The 22,670-nt window shown below is 38.4% G+C and overlaps 1 protein-coding gene across 7 annotated transcripts in view; it reads left to right on the top strand.

Annotated features, from left to right (window-relative positions):
- The window catches only part of MTM1 (myotubularin 1), a 141,141-nt gene that overhangs the window by 73,491 nt on the left and 44,980 nt on the right, over positions 1-22,670 (top strand). For all 7 annotated transcript variants that reach the window (XM_037821233.1, XM_037821227.1, XM_037821230.1 and 4 more), the window contains 6 exons: positions 4,256-4,339; positions 6,491-6,640; positions 10,545-10,733; positions 14,061-14,246; positions 20,587-20,793; positions 22,404-22,496. In XM_037821233.1, the coding sequence (XP_037677161.1) occupies positions 4,256-4,339; positions 6,491-6,640; positions 10,545-10,733; positions 14,061-14,246; positions 20,587-20,793; positions 22,404-22,496 (909 nt within the window). The remainder of the gene's footprint in view (positions 1-4,255; positions 4,340-6,490; positions 6,641-10,544; positions 10,734-14,060; positions 14,247-20,586; positions 20,794-22,403; positions 22,497-22,670) is intronic.

The following is a 22,670-nucleotide window of genomic DNA, read 5'->3' as shown; positions in this document are numbered from 1 at the left end:
TTCTTTAGAGAAACATCTATTCAAGTCCTTTGCCCATTTTTTAATTCATATTTATTGAGATACATTCACATACCATGCCATCATACAAAACAAAGCGTACGTTCAGTTGTTTACAGTGCCATTATATAGTTGTGCATTCATCACCAAAATTAATTTTTGACATTTTCATTACCACACACACAAAAATAATAAGAATAAAAATTAAAGTGAAAAAGAATTAAAGTAAAAAAGAACACTGGGTGCCTTTCCTTTGCCCATTTTTAAATTGGGTTGTTTGTCTTTTAGTTGTTGAATTGTAGGAGTTCTTTATATATTCTGGATATTAAATCCTTATCAGCTATAATTTGCATGGTCTCTTGATTTTAGTAGGAATCTGAATTGATGAAATCCCAAATACTAGTAGAGCAAAATAAAGGAATACCAGCTCACGTGAGGGAGCCAGGGGTGAGCACTGAGAGTGCATGTTGTCTAATAGCAGTTTCCTGCTTTTGTTATTGTACTGTAGTTATGCAAGATGTTTACATTGAGTGCAGGGGACCTTTCTGTACATTTCTTTGCAACTTCTTGGGAAACTATAATTATGTTTAAATAAATTAAAAATTTTTTTTAAATAAAACAGTGCCCCAGAGAGCTTGACCAAACAGAACCTTTAGGTTAGATTCCTAAGGGTTCTCATATATTCTTCGAGTCCCTTCTAGGACTAGGGCAGTCACCTCTTAGAGATTTTGGCTCAGGGGTGGGGTGAGGAGAGGCACAGGCATTGATTGGCATCTAGAAAAAGACATTACCACCACCCTTCTCCCGATTCTAAGGTTTCTGCCCTATTTAAGGACCATGCTGTAGAAGAAAGCCATAACATTTGACAAAATACCTCTGTGTTCTAAAGCTTTGCTATGTTGAGGCTGAATGATGCTAGCTAGCACTTTTTCATATTCAGTGAAGTGAAATTGATGCTTGGATGGGTTAATGGAGTAGACTTTATTATTACCCAGATAACAAATGAGACTCCCTGCTTGATCATTATAATGGAAAATACTCTCGAACCAGTTCTCTCAAGCAGTTCTGTTTCCCAAATAAAGGGTCAAAATTGACCAAAGTTATGGTCAGGAATAAAAAAAAAACCTGAAGGATTAAAAAAAATGTATTGACTGGAAGAGAAGATAAACAACAGTTCCAAACATCAGGACATGTAACCCATTAACTTGAGTGTTTAACAATTTTCAGACAGGAGATTTAATTAGGACTGTAACAGTTACAACTTGTAGGGAATTTTGCACTTTTAATAATGAGGTCTAGAGAAGTGGGTTTTCTTACCCTTGCTTTAATGCTTAGAGTTTTTTTTAAATTTTTTGTAATAACTCACCTTTATGTTACTTTGTTGAGAGCTTAAAATTCAAAATTCTTGCTTTGTTCTCTTACCTTGTTTTCCTTAAAGCATCAAAGGGCTACCAGATATGTAACTACCATGGGGACATTTTCTCATTCTCACATTAATAACAAAAAATGTGTTTAATGTTGCTTGTGTTTGGAGTTCTCATAAGTTAGAAATATTAAGGAAATTGTGGAAATAATTTTGGTTTGAGTCATCTCTACATAACTTTCATATTTTGATGATAATTTTGTGAATTCTCATCGGTAACTTTAATAGAAGAGGCAAGAGATCCTTTGAAGCGAAAAAGGAGTTACTTTTAATACTAGTGATTGCAGTTATGTCACATTGAAAATGTTGCTGGAAAGTCAAAGGACCCCGATAGCAGTAATCCACAGGATGATTTTTTTGGAGAGACAAGTTTTATCTGGGCCTTTGATTTAGCCATTTTAGTCACTGTTTTTAAAAGGCTGCAAAATTACCCTGCCCAGGAGCTCATGCAACTATGTATTGCTCATTTGCACTATAAAATACGTACAGAAAAGAGTAAACACAGCACGCCTGACACTGCCCTCCTTAGAAAGGCCGGCTCACAAGGCTGGCCCTTGGCTGGTGTCTGGGAACTTGGGTCCAGGAGGGTTCCCAGCAATCCCCAGCTGAGAAGAGTGGCTCCGTGTGCCTAAATAAAATAAGCAATTCCTGCTAATTGAAGCTTAACTCAAAGACAGAGGGACTTCTAGTGAAAATAGTACTAAGTGTGTGATGCACTTCCTTATCCACAAACAGAATCTATGGAACATTTCTAGGCAGTCTCTTGGTGATGGACCATCACTTTGAACATCTGCTGCTACACTGGTTAGTACATGACAAAGGTAAAAACAAACAAAGACTGCGCTGAAATCCGGGCCTTCTCCTTTGCCACGTTCTGACCAGATATGTTCCACAGATTCTGTTTGGGTCCAGAAGACAGCCTGGTGGGGTTGTGCACCTTGAGAACGTCGAAGTTAACACATCTAAAGCCTAATTCTTGACTCTGACCAATGTAGCATGATAGATACTTTGGAGTCACTAGGGTAGGGATGGTATTTTTTTTTTTTTTTATTAAATTCAGTTTTATTGAAATACATTCACACACCATACAATCATCCATGGTATACAATCCACTGTCCACAGTATGATAACATAGTTATGCGTTCATCACCACAATCTATCTCTGAACATTTTCCTTACATCAGAAAGAACCAGAACAAGAATAAAAAATAAAAGTGAAAAAAGAACACCCAAATCATCCCCCCATCCCACCCCATTTGTCCTTTAGTTTTTATCCCCATTTTTCTACTCATCCATACACTAGATAAAGGGGGTGTGATCCACAAGGTCTTCACAATCACACTGTCACCCCTTGTAATCTACATTATTATATAATTGTCTTCAGGAGTCCAGACTGCTGGGTTGGAGTTTGGTAGTTTCAGGTATTTACTTCTAGCTATTCCAATATATTAAAACCTAAGAGGTGTTATCTATATAGTGCATAAGAATATCCACCAGAGTGACCTCTCGACTCCATTTGAAATCTCTCAGCCACTGAAACTATTTTGTCTCATTTTCCATCCCCCTTTTGGTCAAGAAGATACTCTCAGTCCCATGATGCCGGGTCCACATTCATCCCCGGGAGTCATATTCTGCATTGCCAGGGAGATATACACCCCTGGGAGTTGGGTCCCACGTAGGGGGGAGGGCAGCGAGTTCACCTGTCGAGGTGGCTCAGTTAGAGAGAGGGCCACATCTGAGCAACAAAGAGGTACTCAGGGGGAGACTCTTAGGCACCATTACATGCAAGTTTAGACTCTCCTTTGTGGTAATGAGCTTCATAAGGGCAAGTCCCATGCTCGAGGGCTCAGCACATCAAACCGCCAGTCCCAATGTTTGTGACAACATCAACACCAGTCCAGGTGAGGATGTCCAACACATCCGCACCTTCCCCCAGATCCTCGGGGCTGGGGAGGGGGAGGCTGTAAATATATTTTTTATTATCTGCCCAAATTACTCTGGGATGTGTCACTATTTCACTCCAGCCTATACTAACCTACCGTATCTCACTTCCTATTCAAAGTTCCATGCAATTGTGGTGTTTGAACAAATCGACTGTAGAGTTGTACCGTTTAGAAAATTTAGATCCTGTACCAAATAGATATCTATTTAGGGATGGTATTTGAAACCATAAAATTCACCAATATCGCCTCCAGGGTGAGCAGAGATAGAGAAGAGAAGAGATGAGAGGTTTGAGCCCTGTCCCATCATAGACATGACAGTATTGATTCAGAGATCATCGAGAACAGTTAATTAAAAGCTTTCCTAATGGCCTGCCAGTTTTTAATAAACATTTCATTGTTCCCTTTTGAGACTCTCATGCCACTTAAGAATCATTCCTGAATTTTCTTTTTCTTTTTCTTTCTTTCTTTCTTTCTTTCTTTCTTTCTTTCTTTCTTTCTTTCTTTCTCTCTCTCTCTCTCTCTCTCTCTCTCTCTCTCTCTCTCTCTCTCTCTCTCTCTCTCTTTCTTTTTTTCAAGTGGCTTGTGTATCTGATCTAATGCTAATATTCTTTAAACTTGAAAGGCATTTTTGGGTCTGCAAATTTGAACAACTTAAAAGAGATGTTTGTGGCCGTAGAAATTTGCAGTTTCAAGAGTATCTAAAAGAAGATAGAGGTTAGCATAGGTCTGGTCTGAATTTCCTGCTATTATTTCTTTGTTAAAGTCTTGGTTATGGTTGTGATTTCATGGTCGGCAGATCAGGGAAAATTTATTTTGTGAAAAAAATCATAGGATATGCTACTAATAGACGATTAGTTCCTTCACACTGAACTTTAAATTATTTGTTTTCTAGCCATTATTTGCCTTTTTAAATGAAGAAAAGTTTAATGTGGATGGATGGATGGTTTATAATCCAGTTGAAGAATACAGAAGGCAGGTGAGTTGACAGAAACTATTGTCTGGTGTGTGGTTAAAAGCAAACACATGTAGTGACAATATGTTGTTGGTCTTGCTCTTTGGAAACCAATAACATCCTTGGTAAATATATTTTTAATGGCAGTGGTATTATCCACATTTTATATAATAGCTCATTAAGTCTGTCTACTTGAATTGCCATATCTCATTTCATGGCCATATTCAAGCTGTATTGAAGGCTGGGTGGCTAAATTCCACTTCCTTCTCCTACATGAAGAACATCAGTTATGCCTTTTATGAAATTAATCAAATACTTAGGGTCTGGAAAAGTCAAACCTCTATATCTTACTTATTGGGAGTTGATGTTGCTGTATATTTATATTTGGGAATGTAACTATCACTAGCAGTTAGCTTTAGATTATATTCACAACAATTTGGCAGATTCAAATGAATTAGAATTGGTTTCCCATAATGATTTCTTTTCCAAAAAAGCTTTGATAAGTATATGTTATAATTGCCTTTTCTGTTCTCTTGTGAAAACCTCACCTTTACACATGTTTATTTATTATAATAAAGTCAAGAGGTCTGGAATAATGCCGCCATTCAGGGACAGAGGTCTTTTGTAGCATTTTTGTAAAGAAGTTCCAGCATACTTTATGTAACGAGAGCCACAATTTGACCTCTGGTATAACCAAATCGGTAGGACAGCTAGGAATTTTAAGATGGAATTTTTCATAATTCTCTTTCTACACAGCTCTTAAAACAATGGGGAAATTTTGTTGAATGAGCTTTGAGAATCAAATCAAGCGCAATTGCTTTGTATTAAAAGGCAGTGAATCTAAAGTAAAATTATACTTTAAGAACCCTACACTTGAGAAGAACCTTCTAGCCATCAGCTCCACCACCAAGCACCTGGGTTGATGTCCTTTTTCAGTCTTGATGAGTGGTTTGTGTGTTCATAAGCAGATTCGATGGTCTGGAATGTGGATGTGAGGTAGTGTGTCCTGTTGGTGCCAGCATCAGATAGACACTATTGGGTTTTCATTTTAAAGCCTTCTGCTCTGGACCAGCCATTGAGGTGAAAGAAGGAAGATTAAAACATTTTGCATGCTTGGGAGACCTCTGTAGCATTATATATGGAAATATTTTTACCTTATTTTTGGAGTGATATTGGACAATATTGAGACCTATATGTTTTTTTTTTTTTTGGTTCAGAGCTTCTAGCTTGAGACAAAACAGTTCTTGTTGTTAAGACTGCATGCATAAATGAACTGTTGAAGGTATTTTCTTCCAGACTGCCATTATATTCCATCTTTTTTCTTATAACTTTCTGATGGGACTTTTAACTCTCTAAATGGACTCAGCATCAGACTCAACGTCTTTCAGGTCCATGGCCTATATGGCCAGACCTAAAGAAAAGGTACCATGTCTGTCCCCGAAGCAAACATCCACATGGTTCACTTTCGTGTGTGTATTTGTGTATTTGTGAGTATGGGGAGAGAATATTCCACCACCTCTGGATATTGTCCATACTAGAAACAATTTTGTGGGCAGATGATAGGATGGGATGACTGTATTTCTCACATGACCTATAGGGCAACCAGCAACCCCAAACCATTTGATTTAAAAGTCTCCTAGGAGGTGGCGAAATGAGCCTCCCCAGAGGGGGTTTTGCCCTGATTTCCCCTCTGTGACTCTCTCGTGAGCTTAGCCTCTTTCTACTTTGGCACAGACTGAAGCATTCACTCTGTTTTGAGTAGGGAGAGGAAGTTGCCTGATCTCTTGTCTACCCTCAATTAGATGCAGATTAAGAGGACATGATTTACTTTTTTGGGGGGTAGGGGGGTGCATGGGTGTGGGTTGAACTTGTATTTCTCTGTGTTGTACAACTAGTAAAAAACATTTTGACATGAAATAAAGGACGATCTCAAATTCAAGAGAATCTGCCTTTACAAACATAGTTTAGAACTGTGGAAACCACCAGTGTTTTGTCCTGTGTTCTTATGTTGTCTATATTATTGCTTTGGTTCCCTTGTGATAAGTAGGTAGGCCATTACCACCTGTGCTTACAAAAGCATGTGCAGATACTGTTAGAAAGAAGAAAGTAGGCCTAGGGGCCAAATCCAGAGATGAGGTCATGCAGTACTGACTTGAACTTCCTTTCTTTCTGCAGGGCTTGCCCAATCACCATTGGAGAATAACCTTTATTAATAAGTGCTACGAACTATGTGACACTTATCCTGCTCTTTTGGTGGTTCCATATCGTGCCTCAGATGATGATCTCAGGAGAGTGGCAACTTTTAGATCCCGAAATCGAATTCCAGTGAGTACTATGATTCATGTGTATCTCAAAGAGTGACTTTTATTATACATGAACTGTAGTCAAGCAATTCAAAGGAACACTCGTTTGGAATTTCAGTCCAACAAACCATTATCAAGAGCCTCTGAGTACAAAGCACCAAGCCAAAAGGGAAAGAGGTAAGACAGTACCTGCCCTCCAGGAGCCTCCCCATCAAGGACCGACAATGAACACAGGATAACTCTTACACAAGAGAGGGTGAAAGTCATGCTGGAAGACACATGCTCTGTGGAATGGACAGGGTGTTTGTTCTTTTTTTCTTTGTCTACAATACTTGACATGTAGTAGGCTCTCAATAAATGTCAGATGAATCATACTGGAAACCACACACCCTCGGGTCACAGTGTATAGGAGTACAGGCTCTTATGTAGCTCACCATTAGTAGGGTTAGTTTATCCTCATCACATTTGCAAGCACCTCAATGCCATTAGCAACCTGGAGTCAAGTGCAGATTATTCCTGACCGTATACTTCCAGTATCATGGGCCCTAGTTCATGTAGTCCTATTGTGTTCCTTGAATATTTATGTACATGGCACACTGTCAGCTCTGTATACCAGTTTTATTGACTAAAGATAATAGAGATTTTTTTTCCTCTGTTAATTTTCTGGGTCTGTCATAATAAGTAGGTGTGTTTTTTCTAAGTTAGTAGGCTTTTAAAAACAAAGGTTGAAGAAATTAAGATTTAATGTCACTTGTCTTTATCTTCCAAGTCTAGACATTCTTGTCCTTAAAAGGATAATCATTTGAAACTTTTGTAAAATGTCAACCTGTAACTTTAAAAATTCACTGGCTTCTCTAATAGTGTCTTTTCGTATCTTCACGGTGTAGGTTATACTTGAAAGTATGTTCTTTAGCTGATTTTGTTAGAATGTGGTATTCATGAAGCCAAGGTTACAAGTTCAGTCTTTTCATGCTCTGCTTATAGCCGCCACCCCTAACCTAGCCGCCTGTCTTGCCATATGGAGAACTGGGCTAGTGTCACGTGGATCAGTTTTGTCCACTCATTCATTCAGTTAACATTTATTGAGCATCTGTTTGTCAAAAATTTGTGTGTGTGTGTGTGTAAATTTCATGGGATTTGGGGCAGGAGAGGAAAGGAAACAACTGCCCAGCCCACCATCTTGATCCAATAGTCCCCATTTCTCTGAATGAATGAAAACCCACTGTAGAGCAAATAGAAGTCTTGACTTTTTACTTATTTAACTGTTTTATTGATCCTTCTTACTTTGTGATGGCCACCAATTTGCTTTTATTTTTGCTAACTCTGTATCTTTATAGATGATCTGTTATTAGATATTAATCATCATGGTAATAGGCCCCTTGCAATATGCCTTCCAACCACCTAACTAAAGAAAATGTATGTGGCTTTGATTATATCACCAGTAACCTAAAACCATTAATATTTAGTATTCAGTTCTTTTTTAAAAGCCCTTATAAACTACGAAGAATGTTGATGAAAAAAAGATCTTGTTATTTTGCACATAAATAAAATGTAAACTATAATAATATATCATTGTGTAATGAAAGGACCCACATGCATGAATATTCCCAATAACAGAAGTATATTTCTTTGTTTTCAAACAGGTTTGTCTTAATTTTAGGGAATTCATTAACATATAAGTAATATGTGTTCATTTACAACATTTTAGAAAAACTGATAAGCAAAAAGAAGGCTGCCACCAAGTGAGAACCACTGTGTATATCCCTCCAGCCTTCTGTGTCTGCATTTATACATTTTATTTGAAAAAAATGAAATTATTCTATAATTTATGTCTCATAATCTACTTTTTCTTCTTAGCAGTATCCTGTAAACAACTTTCTACATTGATAAATATGATCCATTCATATGCCAGTGTATGGAAGTACTATGATTTATTCAGTTTTTTATTGTGGCACATCTAGGTTCTGTTTAATATTTTACCGTTACAAACAGTGCTGTAATAAACATCCTTTGGTGGCTAAATCTTTGCGTACATCCTTAATTATTTATGGATTCCAGATATTAACTTTAATAAGAATAATATAAAATATCATATATTTTTAAAGTACTCATAGTAGTTGATCCTGTGAAGTGGAGTTGGTATCGTGAAATTAGCGTTATTTGTTACCTGTTCGGCTATCCAGAAAAGCATCATTTTAAAAAGGTAGTGAGAATCCCAAAAGAAAAATTAAGAGGCGAACAACTCATAAAAGGAGCATTTCCTAACATGGCATTATGATTCCAGTCTTAAATCTCCCAAGCAGTGATAAAAGGGATGGAAGAAGGGAAAGCGTTGGGAAGGGGCAGTTTCTTGCATTTGGCCCAGTTTAAATATAATACTTGATGAGGGTCTTTATCAAATAATAAGTCACTTGTATGTCTAGCAATTTGCTCTTTTAAAAGCATTCACATCACCCATTTTTCCTGGTACAAGGGCCATCGGAGGTAGATAAGGGAGGCGGGCCCCAGCTCCACTTTGCAGATTAGAAAATCGAGATTTAGGAAAGATAAGTGCCTTTCCCAGGGTTTCCCAGTTCTGAGCCTTTGGACTCATAGTCAGGGGGGACAGTGGTGTTTTTCATTGGTCTCTAGAGTGGAGCGAGGACTCAGATATTTGTTCAGTGAATGAGTATTCTAAGTATCACATAATCTTTTCTCAGTAAACCGTTATCATCATTATGATCGTAGAGGGATGACTTCAGAGACTACAGGGCTATTTGGTCTTCTATTAAGTGAGTCCAAATGGTTATGCCTTTTCAGACTTATGTCTGCTTTTTGTACTTTTTGGTATCTAACCTCACTAGCCAGGAAGATGCTAAATGCGACCTAGTAGTTCCGGTGTACTTTGCACCTTGGAGAGAACACAATGACCCAAAGAGGAAAGGGAAGTGGGAGCAGCTGTGAGTTAATTGCCCAAGGTTACCAAGTTAGAGACGCGGCAAACCTGGCCTGACCCCAAAGCCCATACTGTTGTCCACCATGCTGCACCTCCCAGCTATTTTGTTTTGTTTTGTTTTGTTTTGTTTTGTTTTGTTTTTTATTAGAGAAGTGGTAGATTTACAGAAAAACCATGTATAAAATACAGAGTTCCCATATAACACCCTATTGTTAACACCTTGCATTTGTGTGGTGAGTTTGTTACAATTCATGAAGAACATTTTTATTATTGTACTATTAACTGTAGTCCATTGTTTACATTAGGGTTCACTGTTTGTGCTACTTGTGACATGTAGGGTTTCTCATCCGCTGTGAGCTGGTCAAAGCAAGTATAAAACGTGATAGAGAAGATTGACTTGGAGAAAAGGCTCCAGGAGCTCTTCTGTGACTCAGATAGCTAGGCTTTCTTATGTAGATTATGCTAACTCTTTTGGCCATTCAAGATCTTTTTTGCTTCCCTGGGTCTTTTCTCCCATGTTATATTCTAGAATTGAGGCTGTTGGGAAAAAAATAACCGGTAGGCGTGAGTGAGTTGGTATTATGTGAAACATTGGACGAGAGGTATTTTCCTTTACTTCTCACTTTTCATTAAAGCTGTTCCTATATGATAACAATTCTAGTTCAAAGTACAGAATTAATATCAGAGGCTTTCTGTTTCCTTTAAATGATACAACTTTTTTAGGTAAGCATTTAATTTCTATTAGATGTGGTGCTAAATTAAGAATAATAGAGTGAGTGATTCGTTATTCTAATTGTTTTTGAGTAGTTATAATTGTTAAGTGTGTGTTTCTGGGTACACACACAGTGAAACCGCAAATGGACAAGTATTCCGTCTCAGCAGAATCAGATTCACTTCACTATGATTTTTAATGCTTTATTTTTTTATAGTTTTGATTGTTTTCTTGAGATTTGGTTTCTTGCTAACTAAAAAATTTCTTAACTAACCGTAGGTGCTGTCATGGATTCATCCAGAAAACAAGACGGTCATTGTGCGTTGCAGTCAGCCTCTTGTCGGTATGAGTGGTAAAAGAAATAAAGATGATGAGAAATATCTTGATGTTATCAGGGAGACTAATAGACAAATTTCTAAACTCACGATCTATGATGCAAGGCCCAATGTAAATGCAGTGGCCAACAAGGTGAGTGTACTTAAGGACCTCACAGAAACTTACCTTACTTACAGAATGCAGTGGTTTACGTGAACATTTTTGCCATGGTATATAAACTCGTTGGGTTAACTTAATAGTTAAATTGAGTTTAAATAACAAAGCTAGTTCATTTAGATAGAAAATCGTTTTAATCACAAAACTTCTTTTAACCAAAAGTTGAATACATTAAGGTCAAATGCAAATAAACTTTAGGAAAATTAGGCAAGTCTAGAACTGAAATGAGCTTGAGTTTGGGACCAGAGTCTTGGACAAAAATTAGGCTGTTGATGATCACTCTCATTGTATACCTGTTGGAACATTTGTAAGGAGTTGTGGAAAGCTGTAATTGTTCAAATCCTAAATTCATAGCTTTACCGAAACACTGCCCCCATACCCATATGTACTCATAAATGTATATTCTCATTTACATAAAATAATTCAAGAAACAAGTAGTTCTACATATATGACTTTCCAAATAACAAAACTCACTGCTTTAAGTGCGCGACACACACATGCACACACACACACACCATTTTAATGGTTTCAATGTTTTCAAAGAAATCTGTCTCAGTTGTCTTCGTACCTTCTTGATCATTGTGTACTGAATGCATTTAAGCTGATTAGGGTCATCGGTATGAACGTCAGAGATTGCATGGCCTTGCCTTCAGGAGTTCCTCAGAAGCTGTCCTTATATTAAATAGCTCCCGACTGTTGCACTTTTTCCATTTGATGTCCCCTTCGCAGTGTTTTTTCTTCTCCCATTATTGCCAGCTGTCACTTCCAGGGGAGCTCAGTGTGCCTGACCTGAGTCGTCCACTCCCATTCTGCTGTTCAGGTGTATTGTTGCAAGTCTGCTGTAGGCTTGAGTTGCATCATCTTTAATATTCACTTAGCCCAAGGTCATTGATCTGGCATCTTCAATTATTCAGAACCTAACCAGAAAGCAAAACAAGTCCTTGAGCAGTTAAGATAGATGCAGTACCTTCATAAATGGGATCAGTGTTTCCGTGTGCACCAGCATTTGTATGACCATGCATGAGGGGAGGGTCAGCTCTTAATTATCGGCACAAGGATCTTCCGTCTTATACACTAATTCTGGGGTGCTTCGCCTGCCACCAGCATGCTCTTGGACCACCTATGTGTTACCACAATTGTTTTTGTTTAGGGAGTGAAAATGATTTTGAAATTATAAGTAAAGCAGTTAGGAAGTTAATCAATAAATAAGTTAAGAATTATAAGTGAAACATTTAGGAAATTAAACCTAAGTTTCTTCTTGGATTATCCTTAGTTTTATTTATTTCTGTTCCTTCTCTCCTTCATATATAATTCAGAGTTGAATACACATATAAAATGCAATATCTCCATCTATATACTTAGCCTGAAATAGATATGATGTAACATTAAAATGAAGTATTTAGAAGGGACATTTTAAAATCCTAAATTGTATAAAATGGATACCTTAATTATATTAACACTTAAGCTTGTTGTTATAGCAGTATCATTCTTGGATGCCTTTTTAACTCTCAGGAAATGTGCTTCTATTTCTATTCCTCTTAGGCATGAAAGAAAGGAAAAAAATTACGAAAAATGCCGAGGCTTACAGACCTGTGTGTTGTCCTTTTCAAAGCCACACTCCCGCTCCCCCTCTCCCCAGGGCTGTTCTCTCCCTCAGTTGTCTGTATCCATAGCAGCAGGCCCTTAGACCTTTACGTTGTTGTGCTAGGTAATTGGAATTGCTCTGTTTGCTGTAGAATGGAAACCTGCAAAGAGCACTTCAAAACTTACCAGAGATGGAGATTTTGAACTTTGGGGAGGCTAGTCTGTGCTTGACTAATTGATTTTTACCCTTCTGTCTTCTGATCTCTTTGGACCTTATTTTTTTCTCCCTTGTGGATATTTAGAAATTTACAAGTCCAGCTGTAACAAGCAACATCACCCCATTTTAAATTAAACAGACAAAACTCGGGAGGTAGGTAAGCTCTAGCACCAAGCTGCTTCTATTTTGTGGCAGTGACACAGTGTGATGAATTAAAGCTGAATTGTATTAATGTCTGTTTTTGCCAGAAACTTTGGCAATGAGTAATCAGTTTACTTTTCCTTTTTTTTTTTCACGTCGTTTTCAGTTATTTATGAAAGAAATTCCAGTGTCAAGAACCACTATGAAAATCAAAAGTGTAGAGAAGCAGATTGCCTGTCTGTGGGAGGGTGGCATGTTTTGTTGCATTGTAGGCTTGCAGACCTAGCAAAACTTCAGCTCAACATTTCTCCCATGCCCTGAGTCTTCAGTTTGCAAAAGGACAAGATGGCTGTAAAGATGAACCAATGCTTGCCCAGGCAAGTTAAGATCTGTAGGCTGTAAGGTAGGTGGTGGCCATCTTGTCCTCTGGAGCTTTTTATTTTTGAGGGCCTGCTCTGTACTGTGCTGTCCTTGGTGTCAACATGGCAGAGAGCTTGCCATGGTGTAGTAAAGAAGGTTCGGCTTTGAAGTCAGACTAGATTCAAATTTCACTTGTTACCTGTGTGACTTTGGAAGTAAAGAGCATCTCTGAGTTTCTCTGTGTTTATACACACACACACACACACACACACACACACACACACACACATGCCAGTTGGGGATAATAATATCTGTCTTGCAGTTTTTGCTGTAAGAGTTAGGTAAAATTATGTAAATCATGTACATAAAATTATGTAAAATTATGTAAAGCAAGAAACAGTACCTGGGATATCGGAAGGACTTATTAAATGGCAATCCTGTGAGACATAGGTATCATTAGCCCCTAGTCTACAGCAGAGGAAATGGGGACTCACAGAGGTTCAGTGCCTTGCCCCAGGTCACACAGTGAAAGAGGGCTGAAGTTGAACTATCAACCTAGATCTGTCTGATTCCCAAGCCTGTGGTTTTCCTCTAACCCATTATGTCCCATGTGAACACCATCACGGGCTCTGTGAGGCCCCCCCGCCGTGAATAGCACTGTCATATCCACTGAATCGATGGAGGCCAAGGACCACTCAAAACCTGCACTTGCCTGTCCAGATCTGGAAGAAGACTTAGTAATTATAGAGCATTTTGAAAATGTTTCTTCTCACAAATGCAGATCCCTAGGGAATTGTCAGCCTGCCAACTTTTTCCTAGTTCAAAGTATGGTTATGTTCTTGAGGCTTAGTGTTGGATAGGAACTCAAGTCTAATCAATTATCGTATTTAAATGGGAGGTTTTTAGGTTGATATTTGGAGGACAAATAACTTTTGAAATATTTATTAAGTTACTGGTGAAATAGAAAACCCAACTGGTTGTTTGTGTATCTTGTTTCTTAGGCAACAGGAGGAGGATACGAAAGTGATGATGCATATCATAATGCTGAACTTTTCTTCTTGGACATTCATAATATTCATGTTATGCGGGAATCTTTAAAAAAAGTAAAAGACATCGTTTATCCTAACGTAGAAGAATCTCACTGGTTGTCAAGTTTGGAGTCTACTCATTGGTTAGAACATATCAAGGCAAGTGTATTTTTAAAAAAAAATATTTTCATGTTTTAAAAAGAACAGGAATTTTTAAATTTCTTAAAATTTAAAAAATTGAACACAGGGAGGAAATATTTGTAGTTTAGGGTTCTATGTTTGACACTTTCATGTTTCTTTATAATTTGCTTACTGATGTTAAAGATTGCATAATATCGCCTTCAGACTATTTTTAAAGTGTTTGTACATATCTCTTTCTACCTCATCAACGGTAAGTAGTTCAGTCTTTCATGCAGGTTTATTTAGTAGTGGCCAATTTATTACCTAATCATTACTGGTTATGGTCCCAAGGACCTAAATTGAGGTTATTTTTGTTGAAACTAATCTCAAATTGACTTTTCCTAAAGGTTGGGTTTTTTGTTTTTATTATGTCCAATCTTTCATCTTGATAAAAGGTGCCAAAAATCGTCCACTCTCTTAAAAGTAAAAGTACCTAAAGGTCTTTGAGGAAACTAACACTTCTAGAAGTCATTTATTCTGTAACCAAACAAAAACCAACAAAACCCACCCTACTTTAAATAGGTGAATTATTAAGATAGATTGATTTCTAGTCACATTTTATTTTCCAACATGATAGAAATTGTATTTTTATTTTGCCTACCTACATTTCATGTTTTCTTAGTTTATCATCCTCAAAAATTAATTGCAAAAAAAATGAATTGTGACAACTAAATGTATGGGTGGGATCTTGGAACAGAGGAAGGACATTTGGGAAAAACTAAGAAAATCTGGATAATGTATGGATTTTAGTTAATATGTATCAATATTGTTCATTAGTTGTGACAAATATGCCATACTAATTTAACATCTTAACAATAGGGGAACTGGATTGGATATATGGGAACTTTCTGTTCCCTCACAGTTTTTCTGTAAATCTGAAACTATTCTAAAATTAAAAATTTATTTAAAAAAAGGATTGCACACCTACTGTGTGCAAAGCACCAAGCTTTGCCTGTGAATGGGGAGAGGTTTAAGACTTATTTCCTGCCTCAAAGGAGGTTCATACGTGGTACCATGTTTTAAGTACCACGTGCGCCTTCATAGCAAAGTCAGTGGAAGGAACAGACCCTTTGCGATTTCATGGGACTTGATCTGGGCCAAAGGGATGGGAGAATCCATTCCTGAGAAAGAGGACAGCCTCAAAACCCAGAAGCAGGGGTGGGTGAGGCCTAGTTAGGACAAGTAAGGAGGGATTTGGGGGAAGCCATATGTTCAGGGTCCTTGACTGACAGGTTAGGCTATGGGGGGACCCTCAGAGATTTTTGAATAGAAGGGTATTTTAGGAAGATGTTCTGGCAGCTGCTTATAGAATAGATAGAAGGGGGAAGAAACTGACATCAGAGAAAACAGAATCATTTCAAGATTCTGGAGATGAGGTTCTAATAGCCTAGATTAGAGTACTGCCACAGGGGGTGCTAGGAAAGGGATGGACACAAGAGATGTTTCCAGTGAAGACTCTGGAGTACCTGTAGCTAGCTAAATCTGAAGAGCTAAATTTAGGATGATACCAAGAGGGTGAGCCTGGTTAACAGAGACGATGATGCCACCATTTGCAGATGAGGGGATCAGGACTTGATCAGGGCCTTGTTCAGGAAACACCAACTGAGACTCAAGATAGTGGGTTAGGACAGAGAAGTAGGTTTGGGAAGCATCTGCTAGGAAATAACCAATTACCCCTGTGCCAGTTTGAATATATTCTGTCCCCAAACGCCATTATCTTTGATGTAATCTTGTGTGGGCAGAAGTTATCGGTGTTGATTAGATTATAATTCTTTGAGTGTTTCTGTGGAGATGCGCCCCACCCAACTGTGGGTGATGACTCTGATTGGATAATTTCCATGGAGGTGTTGGTCCACCCAATCAGGGTGGGTCTAAGTTGAGTCACTGGAGCCATATAAATGAGCTGACGGACAGGGGGAAGTCAGTGCAGCTGTGAGTGATGTTTTGAAGAGGAGCTACAGCCAAGAGGGACACTTTGAAGAAAGCACAGGAGCTGCAGGTGAGACAGTTTGAAGACGCCTGTTGAAAGCAGACTCTTGCTCCAGAGAAGCTGAGAGAGGACAAATACCCCAAGTGCAACTAAGAGTGACATTTTTGAGGAACTGCAGCCTAGAGAGGAACGTCCTGGGAGAAAGCCATTTTGAAACCAGAACTTTGGAGCAGACGCCAGCCACGTGCCTTCCCAGCTAACAGAGGTTTTCTGGACACCATTGGCCATCCTCCAGTAAAGGTACCTGATTGCTGGTGTGTTACCTTGGACACTTTATGGCCTTAAGACTGTAACTGTGTAACCAAATAAACCGCCTTTTATGAAAGCCAATCCATTCCTGGTGTTTTGCATTCCAGCAGCATTAGCAAACTACAACAACCCCCCAAACCCCAATGAGTACTTTACATCCCCCCGGGATTGGGAGCTTCTGGCTGTAAAGACAGAGGTGCTGACGTGGGTTTCTGTGTGTGATTTATGATGCAGGGGCTCTCCTCAGCTGTATACTTTCCTGTGGCTGCTGTAACAAATGACTACAAACTTGGTGGCTTAAAACGGCACACATTTATTCTCTCCCAGTTCTGAGTCCAGAAATCTGAAGTCAGTTTCTCTGGACCAAACTCAAGGTGTCAGCAGGGCCAGGCTCCCTCCAGAGGTGCTAAAGGAAAGTCTGTCCCTTGCCTCTTCCAGCTTCTGGTGGCACTCTTTGACTTGTGGCCACATCACTCTAATCTCTGCCTCCATTGTCACATGTGCCAAATCTCCCCCTGCCTCCCTCTTATAAAGATACATGTGATGGCATTTAGGGCCCACCTAGATAATCCAGGATAATCTTCCCATCTCAAGAGCCTTAATTTTATCACATCTACAAAGTCCCTATTACCATGTAAGGTAGCATTCCCAGGTTCTGAGTATCAGGACCTGGCCATCTGTTCCAGTTTGCTAATGCTGCCATTATGCAAAACACCAGAAATGGATTGGCTTTTATAAGGGGGTTTATTTGGTTCCAAAGTTACAGTCTTAAGGCCATAAAGTGTCCAAGGTAAGGCATCAACAATAGGGTACCTTCACTGAAGGATGGCCAGTGGCATCTGGAAAACCTCTGTTAGCTGGGAAGGCACGTGGCTGGTGTCTGCTTGCTCCCGGTTTGCATTTCAAATGGCATTCTCCAAAATGTCTCTAGGCTTCGCTTCTTGGGGCAAACTGGGCTAGTATCTCCAAAGCATCAGCAAAAGTCTGCTTTCGATGGCCATCTCCAAAATGTCTCTCTTAGCTGCAACACTGAGCTCCTTCTCTCTGAGTTCTTATAGGGCTCAGGTAAACTAATTAAGACCCATGCTGAATGGGCGGGGCCACACCTCCATGGAAATAATCTAATCAAAGGTGTTATCCACAGTTGAGGAGGTCACATCTCCATGGAAACCACCTAATCCAAAGATTCCAACCTAATCAACACTAATACGTTTGCCCCCACAAGACTGCATTAAAGAACATGGCATTTTGGGGGATAATACATCCAAACCATTACACCATCTTTGGGGGCCATTAGTGAGCCTACCACACTGAATCCCAGTGAGTACTCAGGTGACGAGGTCCTACCACTTCTCTTGTGAAACTAGGGAAAGCTTTTGTGGCATGTCTTCCCAGTCCTCAGTCCCATCAGTTGACGGCACCCACGCTGGGTGGAAGAGGGGCTCTGTGGTTTCTGGAGCTTGCATTTCCCTTTTGTCCCTTTCAACACTCTTCCCCTATAGTTCTCTTGTTTTAAAGTGATGTGTTATTTTGTGCTTCTTGGAAGGCAGCTACCTGAACATGTGCTCTGTGTCAGCACTTCATGGGGATAATCTCTTTTAAGTCCAAAACCAGCTGGTGGAGATACATTCCTATCATTGCTTTACAGAGAGAGAAACCATGGTTCCATGAGGCCCAAGGTGAAGCTGTGTGCTGCCCAATGGCTGTTGTTTCCATCAGTGACCAGTCCTCCAAATGATTGAACAATTTTTAGTGTGTGGTTGCTGAAAATCTGATTTGGTTTCATTGGTTAATTACAACTCTTCCTGTCAGGCGTAATTGTGGGAATTCATACTTTATTGGTAAACATCTAGCTACTGAAGAACAGAGAAACAAAATTTGGTCTATCCAGATGGTGGAATGTTATTCAGCCATAAAAAGGAATGAAGTTCTGATACAAGGGACAACATGGATGAACCTCAGAAACATTATGCTAAGTGAAAAATGCCAGACACACAAGACCACTTACTGTCTGGTTCCATTTATATGAAATTTCTATAAAGGCAGACTATAGAGATAGAAAGCAAACCAGTGATTGCCTGGAGCTGAGGGTGGGAGCAGGGATTGATCTCAAACAGCATGAGGGAACATTTTGGAGAATGGAAGTGTTCTCCAACTGGATTATGGTGATGGTTGCACAACTGTATAAATTTACTAACTCTTACTGAACTGCATCCTCATGATGAGTGAATTCTATGGTTTGTGCATTATACCTCACTACCCAAATCATCAAAAAATGACATCACGGTAATTACTCTTTGTACGCATACATTTAGTGATACTTCTAAGTCTCAAGTTTTTACTGGAATGCCATAATTTTATTTTTAGGACAAATATTCCGCTATTTACAATTCAAATAAGAGTTCATATTTTGTCAGTTTAAAGGCCAAAAGGCGATTTCCATTGTGTCAGACCTTTATGGTCTAGTTTACACAGGTTGGGCCAGTGATTTTGCAGTTTGGCTCTTTGTTTCTGTTTTTTGTTGTTGTTGTTTTTGTTGTTGTTAAATACTTGGGTGGGTTTGAATACAACTTTTGTAGAGGAAGAGTGACAGAGTCTGCAGCTGCTGATGTTACATTTTCAGAAACCTTTTTGTTCTAGACATAAATCAATATTTTTTAAACAAGACGTTTTCTAGGATCAAAAAATACAGTTTCGAATATAAGCTTGCTAAATGTATTGACTTGGAAAAGTACAACAGATGATCTCTAAGTCTCTCCCATTTATCAACTTTTATGATGCTTGTGCCGGTTTGACTGTATTGTGTCCCCCAAATGCCATTATCTTTGTAGTTTTGTGGGGCAGAAGTTTTGGTGCTGGTTAGATTTACTTGGAATGTGCCCCACCCAGCTGTGGGAGATGATTCTGATGAGATGTTCCCATGGAGGCGTGGCCCCGCCCATTCAGGGTGGGCCTTGATGGGTGGAGCTATATAAATGAGCTGACTGGAGGGGGGGGAGGGGACGGAGTGCAGCTGGGAGTGATGTTTTGGAGAGGAGCAAGCTTGCTAGAGAGGAACGTCCTGGGAGAAAGCCGTTTTGAGGCCGGAGCTTTGGAGCAGACGCCAGCTGCCTTCCTGGCTAGCAGAGGTTTTCCGGACGCCATTGGCCATCCTCCGGTGAGGGTACCCGATTGCTGAGGTGTTACCTTGGACGTTTTGTGGCCTTAAGACTGTAACTGTGTAGTGAAATAAACCCCCGTTTTATAAAAGCCAATCCATCTCTGGTGTTTTGCATTCCGCAGCATTAGCAAACTAAAACAATGCTCCTCTTTCTTTTTAGCAACAATCATTGTTGGACATTACTTTTTCAGCTTCACATTCTTAAGATGGTGAAACCCATGTATGTAGATCGTTAAAACTCTAAGCAAAGATGTTTGTATCATCGGAACCTGAGTTACCTTAGGTAGTCTACTAACCTTGATGGGGTTTGGAGTTTCCCATTGCTTATTAAGAGCTTTTTAATTGCTTTGGCTCTTTAGTATTTCTTTTTGCAAAATCCTTCCTGCCACTTTAACTAAAAACCAAAGATTTGTTTTCTATTCATAAGCAGATTATAGAAAATTTGCCTTATTTTCAGAAGCACTTCATTAAAGGCTTAGGTTTCAGTAGATATTCAGAGTAATCACTGGAACAAATAGTTCAAACTAGTAAAAAATATGGGAAATAAAATACTTAGAAATACTTTATTGACATGAATTTTGATAAGGTCATGTATGAATGAACTTAAATTTATAATCATTTTTTGCATGTAGAAAATTAGTTCTAAAGTTCTTAAACAAAAATAATTTAGGGACTCCCTGAAATTTTATTTAATACTTTCCAAACTTTTACCCTTATTCTGTCTCTAAAGATACATTTAAGTTAGCCCATGTTGAATTATCAAATATCTAATAAGTGGGTCCTGAATTAATGGTTTTTGTTCTGAATTAGCTCAGTTATTTTAGACACTGCTTCCATTTGGTTTTTAATTATTAATTTAAAATACCAAATTGAACCAAAACAAAACAAAATATACTGACTAGCATCTCTTTGGTTGCCAGCTTGTTTTGACAGGAGCCATTCAAGTTGCAGACAAAGTGTCTTCTGGGAAGAGCTCGGTGGTGGTGCACTGCAGCGATGGGTGGGACAGGACTGCCCAGCTCACGTCCCTGGCCATGCTGATGCTGGACAGCTTCTATCGGAGCCTGGAAGGTTTTGAAATATTGGTACAAAAAGAATGGGTCAGTTTTGGACATAAATTTGCATCTGTAAGTAAACAAGCTAAAATTTTAAAAAGTCAACTTGTTGCCATTTGAGATTAAAAACTAGTTGTTAAACTGTGTATCCCCTTGTAAAAAGAAAATCTAAGGAACACAATAAAAACCACTTTATGGTTTTGAAAATGCATGATGCCTTGGATTATTAAGTCTTTTTGGAGACATTTGTCTCTATCTTCACTATTTACACTTTAAGTTGAGAGTAATAACAAAGTCTGCAGATAAATGTTTAAATTGAAAATAAGCAAAGGAAGGAAGATAAGATGAAAATTCTTGCTCAGCTATATTATAGCTTACAGCCAAATATAATTTATAGAACCTCTAGACTTTAGTTCAGGCCTTTTTAATTATTGTTCTTTGTTATATATTTTAAAAGTCACCTAGAGAGCCTGTTAAAATTCATATTCCCCCACTGAATGGTATGCCTGGGAGTGATTGAGATGGGAAAGTTTATCTTGTACATATGTTTTTACAATTTTTTTTTAAAAAGCCCAACTAAAGAGATAATGGCAATTAAATGCAGTATGTGATCCTGGACTGGATCTAATAATGAAAAGACATATGATAATAATAATTGGAACATATGTAACGTTGGAATACAGACTGTAAATTTTACATCAACATTAAATTTCTTGAACTTGATAATTGCACATGAGGTGTTTATGTGTATATCTGTGTTCTTAAGAAATGTATATGGAAGTATTAAGTATTCAAGGAGCATGATGTATATACATACTCTCAAATGTTTAGAAAATACACAGAGAGAAAGATGGATGGATAAATAGGAAGACAGATAGATAAATAGAATGATACAGCAAATGTGGCAAAATGCTGAAATCTAGTAGATATGGGTATCTGGGTGGGAGATATGTTGGAGTTCTCTATATTTTGTATTATTTTTGCAACTTTCTTGCAAGTTTGAAATTATTTTCAAATAAAAGTTTAAGAATAAAAAAATTCATATTCCTAGGTCTTATCTGCAGAGGCCCTTTGCACAAGCATTTATTAATAGACTCCTGGGGTAATTCTCATAAATGGGATCCCTACACCCCAGTTTCAGAAAGCCTGCTGTATGGTCTTTCATCCAAATTTCCTAGATAGTGTGAATAACATTTTCAAGTAGAAAGAATCGTTTGATAAATGAAATAATGATGAGGTTTTTGTTTTGTTCTTGTTTTTTTAATATAAAAGAACTTTTGATGGTATTCATACCCTCTTTGACATGATTTCAAGTCATGAAACTTTAGGATTGGTCACCTAGCAACTGAAAGAATTACTTTGAGTAGGCCTAAGTGCATGTTTTGGTAACATACTATTCAGCATAATCCGGTAACACTCATATAGGATGGTAATGCTTTGCCAGTTTTTTTTTTTTTTGGTGCTGTATAGAAGTATATATACTGAATCTTCATGATTTTAAAACCCAGTATTATTTGTCTATATTTCCATGAAAAAATGTATAAAATACTATTTACTCTACAAGAGACTTGGCTTTTAGAAGGCAGGTTGCTGTGCTGTCTCATCAAATTTTGTAGGTTATGTGCTTTCTTCAGATTTGTACCCATGAGTTAAAACAAATCACCCTCCCTCATTCATTTCAGAGAATAGGTCACGGCGATAAAAATCATGCTGATGCTGACCGATCTCCTATTTTCCTCCAGTTCATTGATTGTGTGTGGCAAATGTCAAAACAGGTAAGGGATATAGAGGAAGAAAAATGCATTTGAATTAATGTTAGAATTCAATATCTTGATATGATATCTGGGATTTGCTTCCAGATAATACAGGGCAGGAGGTAGAGAGGAAACAAGATTGGTCATGCATGAATAATTGTTGAAGCTGGGTGATGGGCACATAGGGTTTATTTT

This window comes from Choloepus didactylus, chromosome X, assembly GCF_015220235.1.
Source record: "Choloepus didactylus isolate mChoDid1 chromosome X, mChoDid1.pri, whole genome shotgun sequence".
NCBI classification, from domain to species: Eukaryota; Metazoa; Chordata; class Mammalia; order Pilosa; family Megalonychidae; genus Choloepus; species Choloepus didactylus.
The sequence above is the reverse complement of the archived record's forward strand: the minus strand, read 5'-3'. Positions and strand labels throughout refer to the sequence as shown.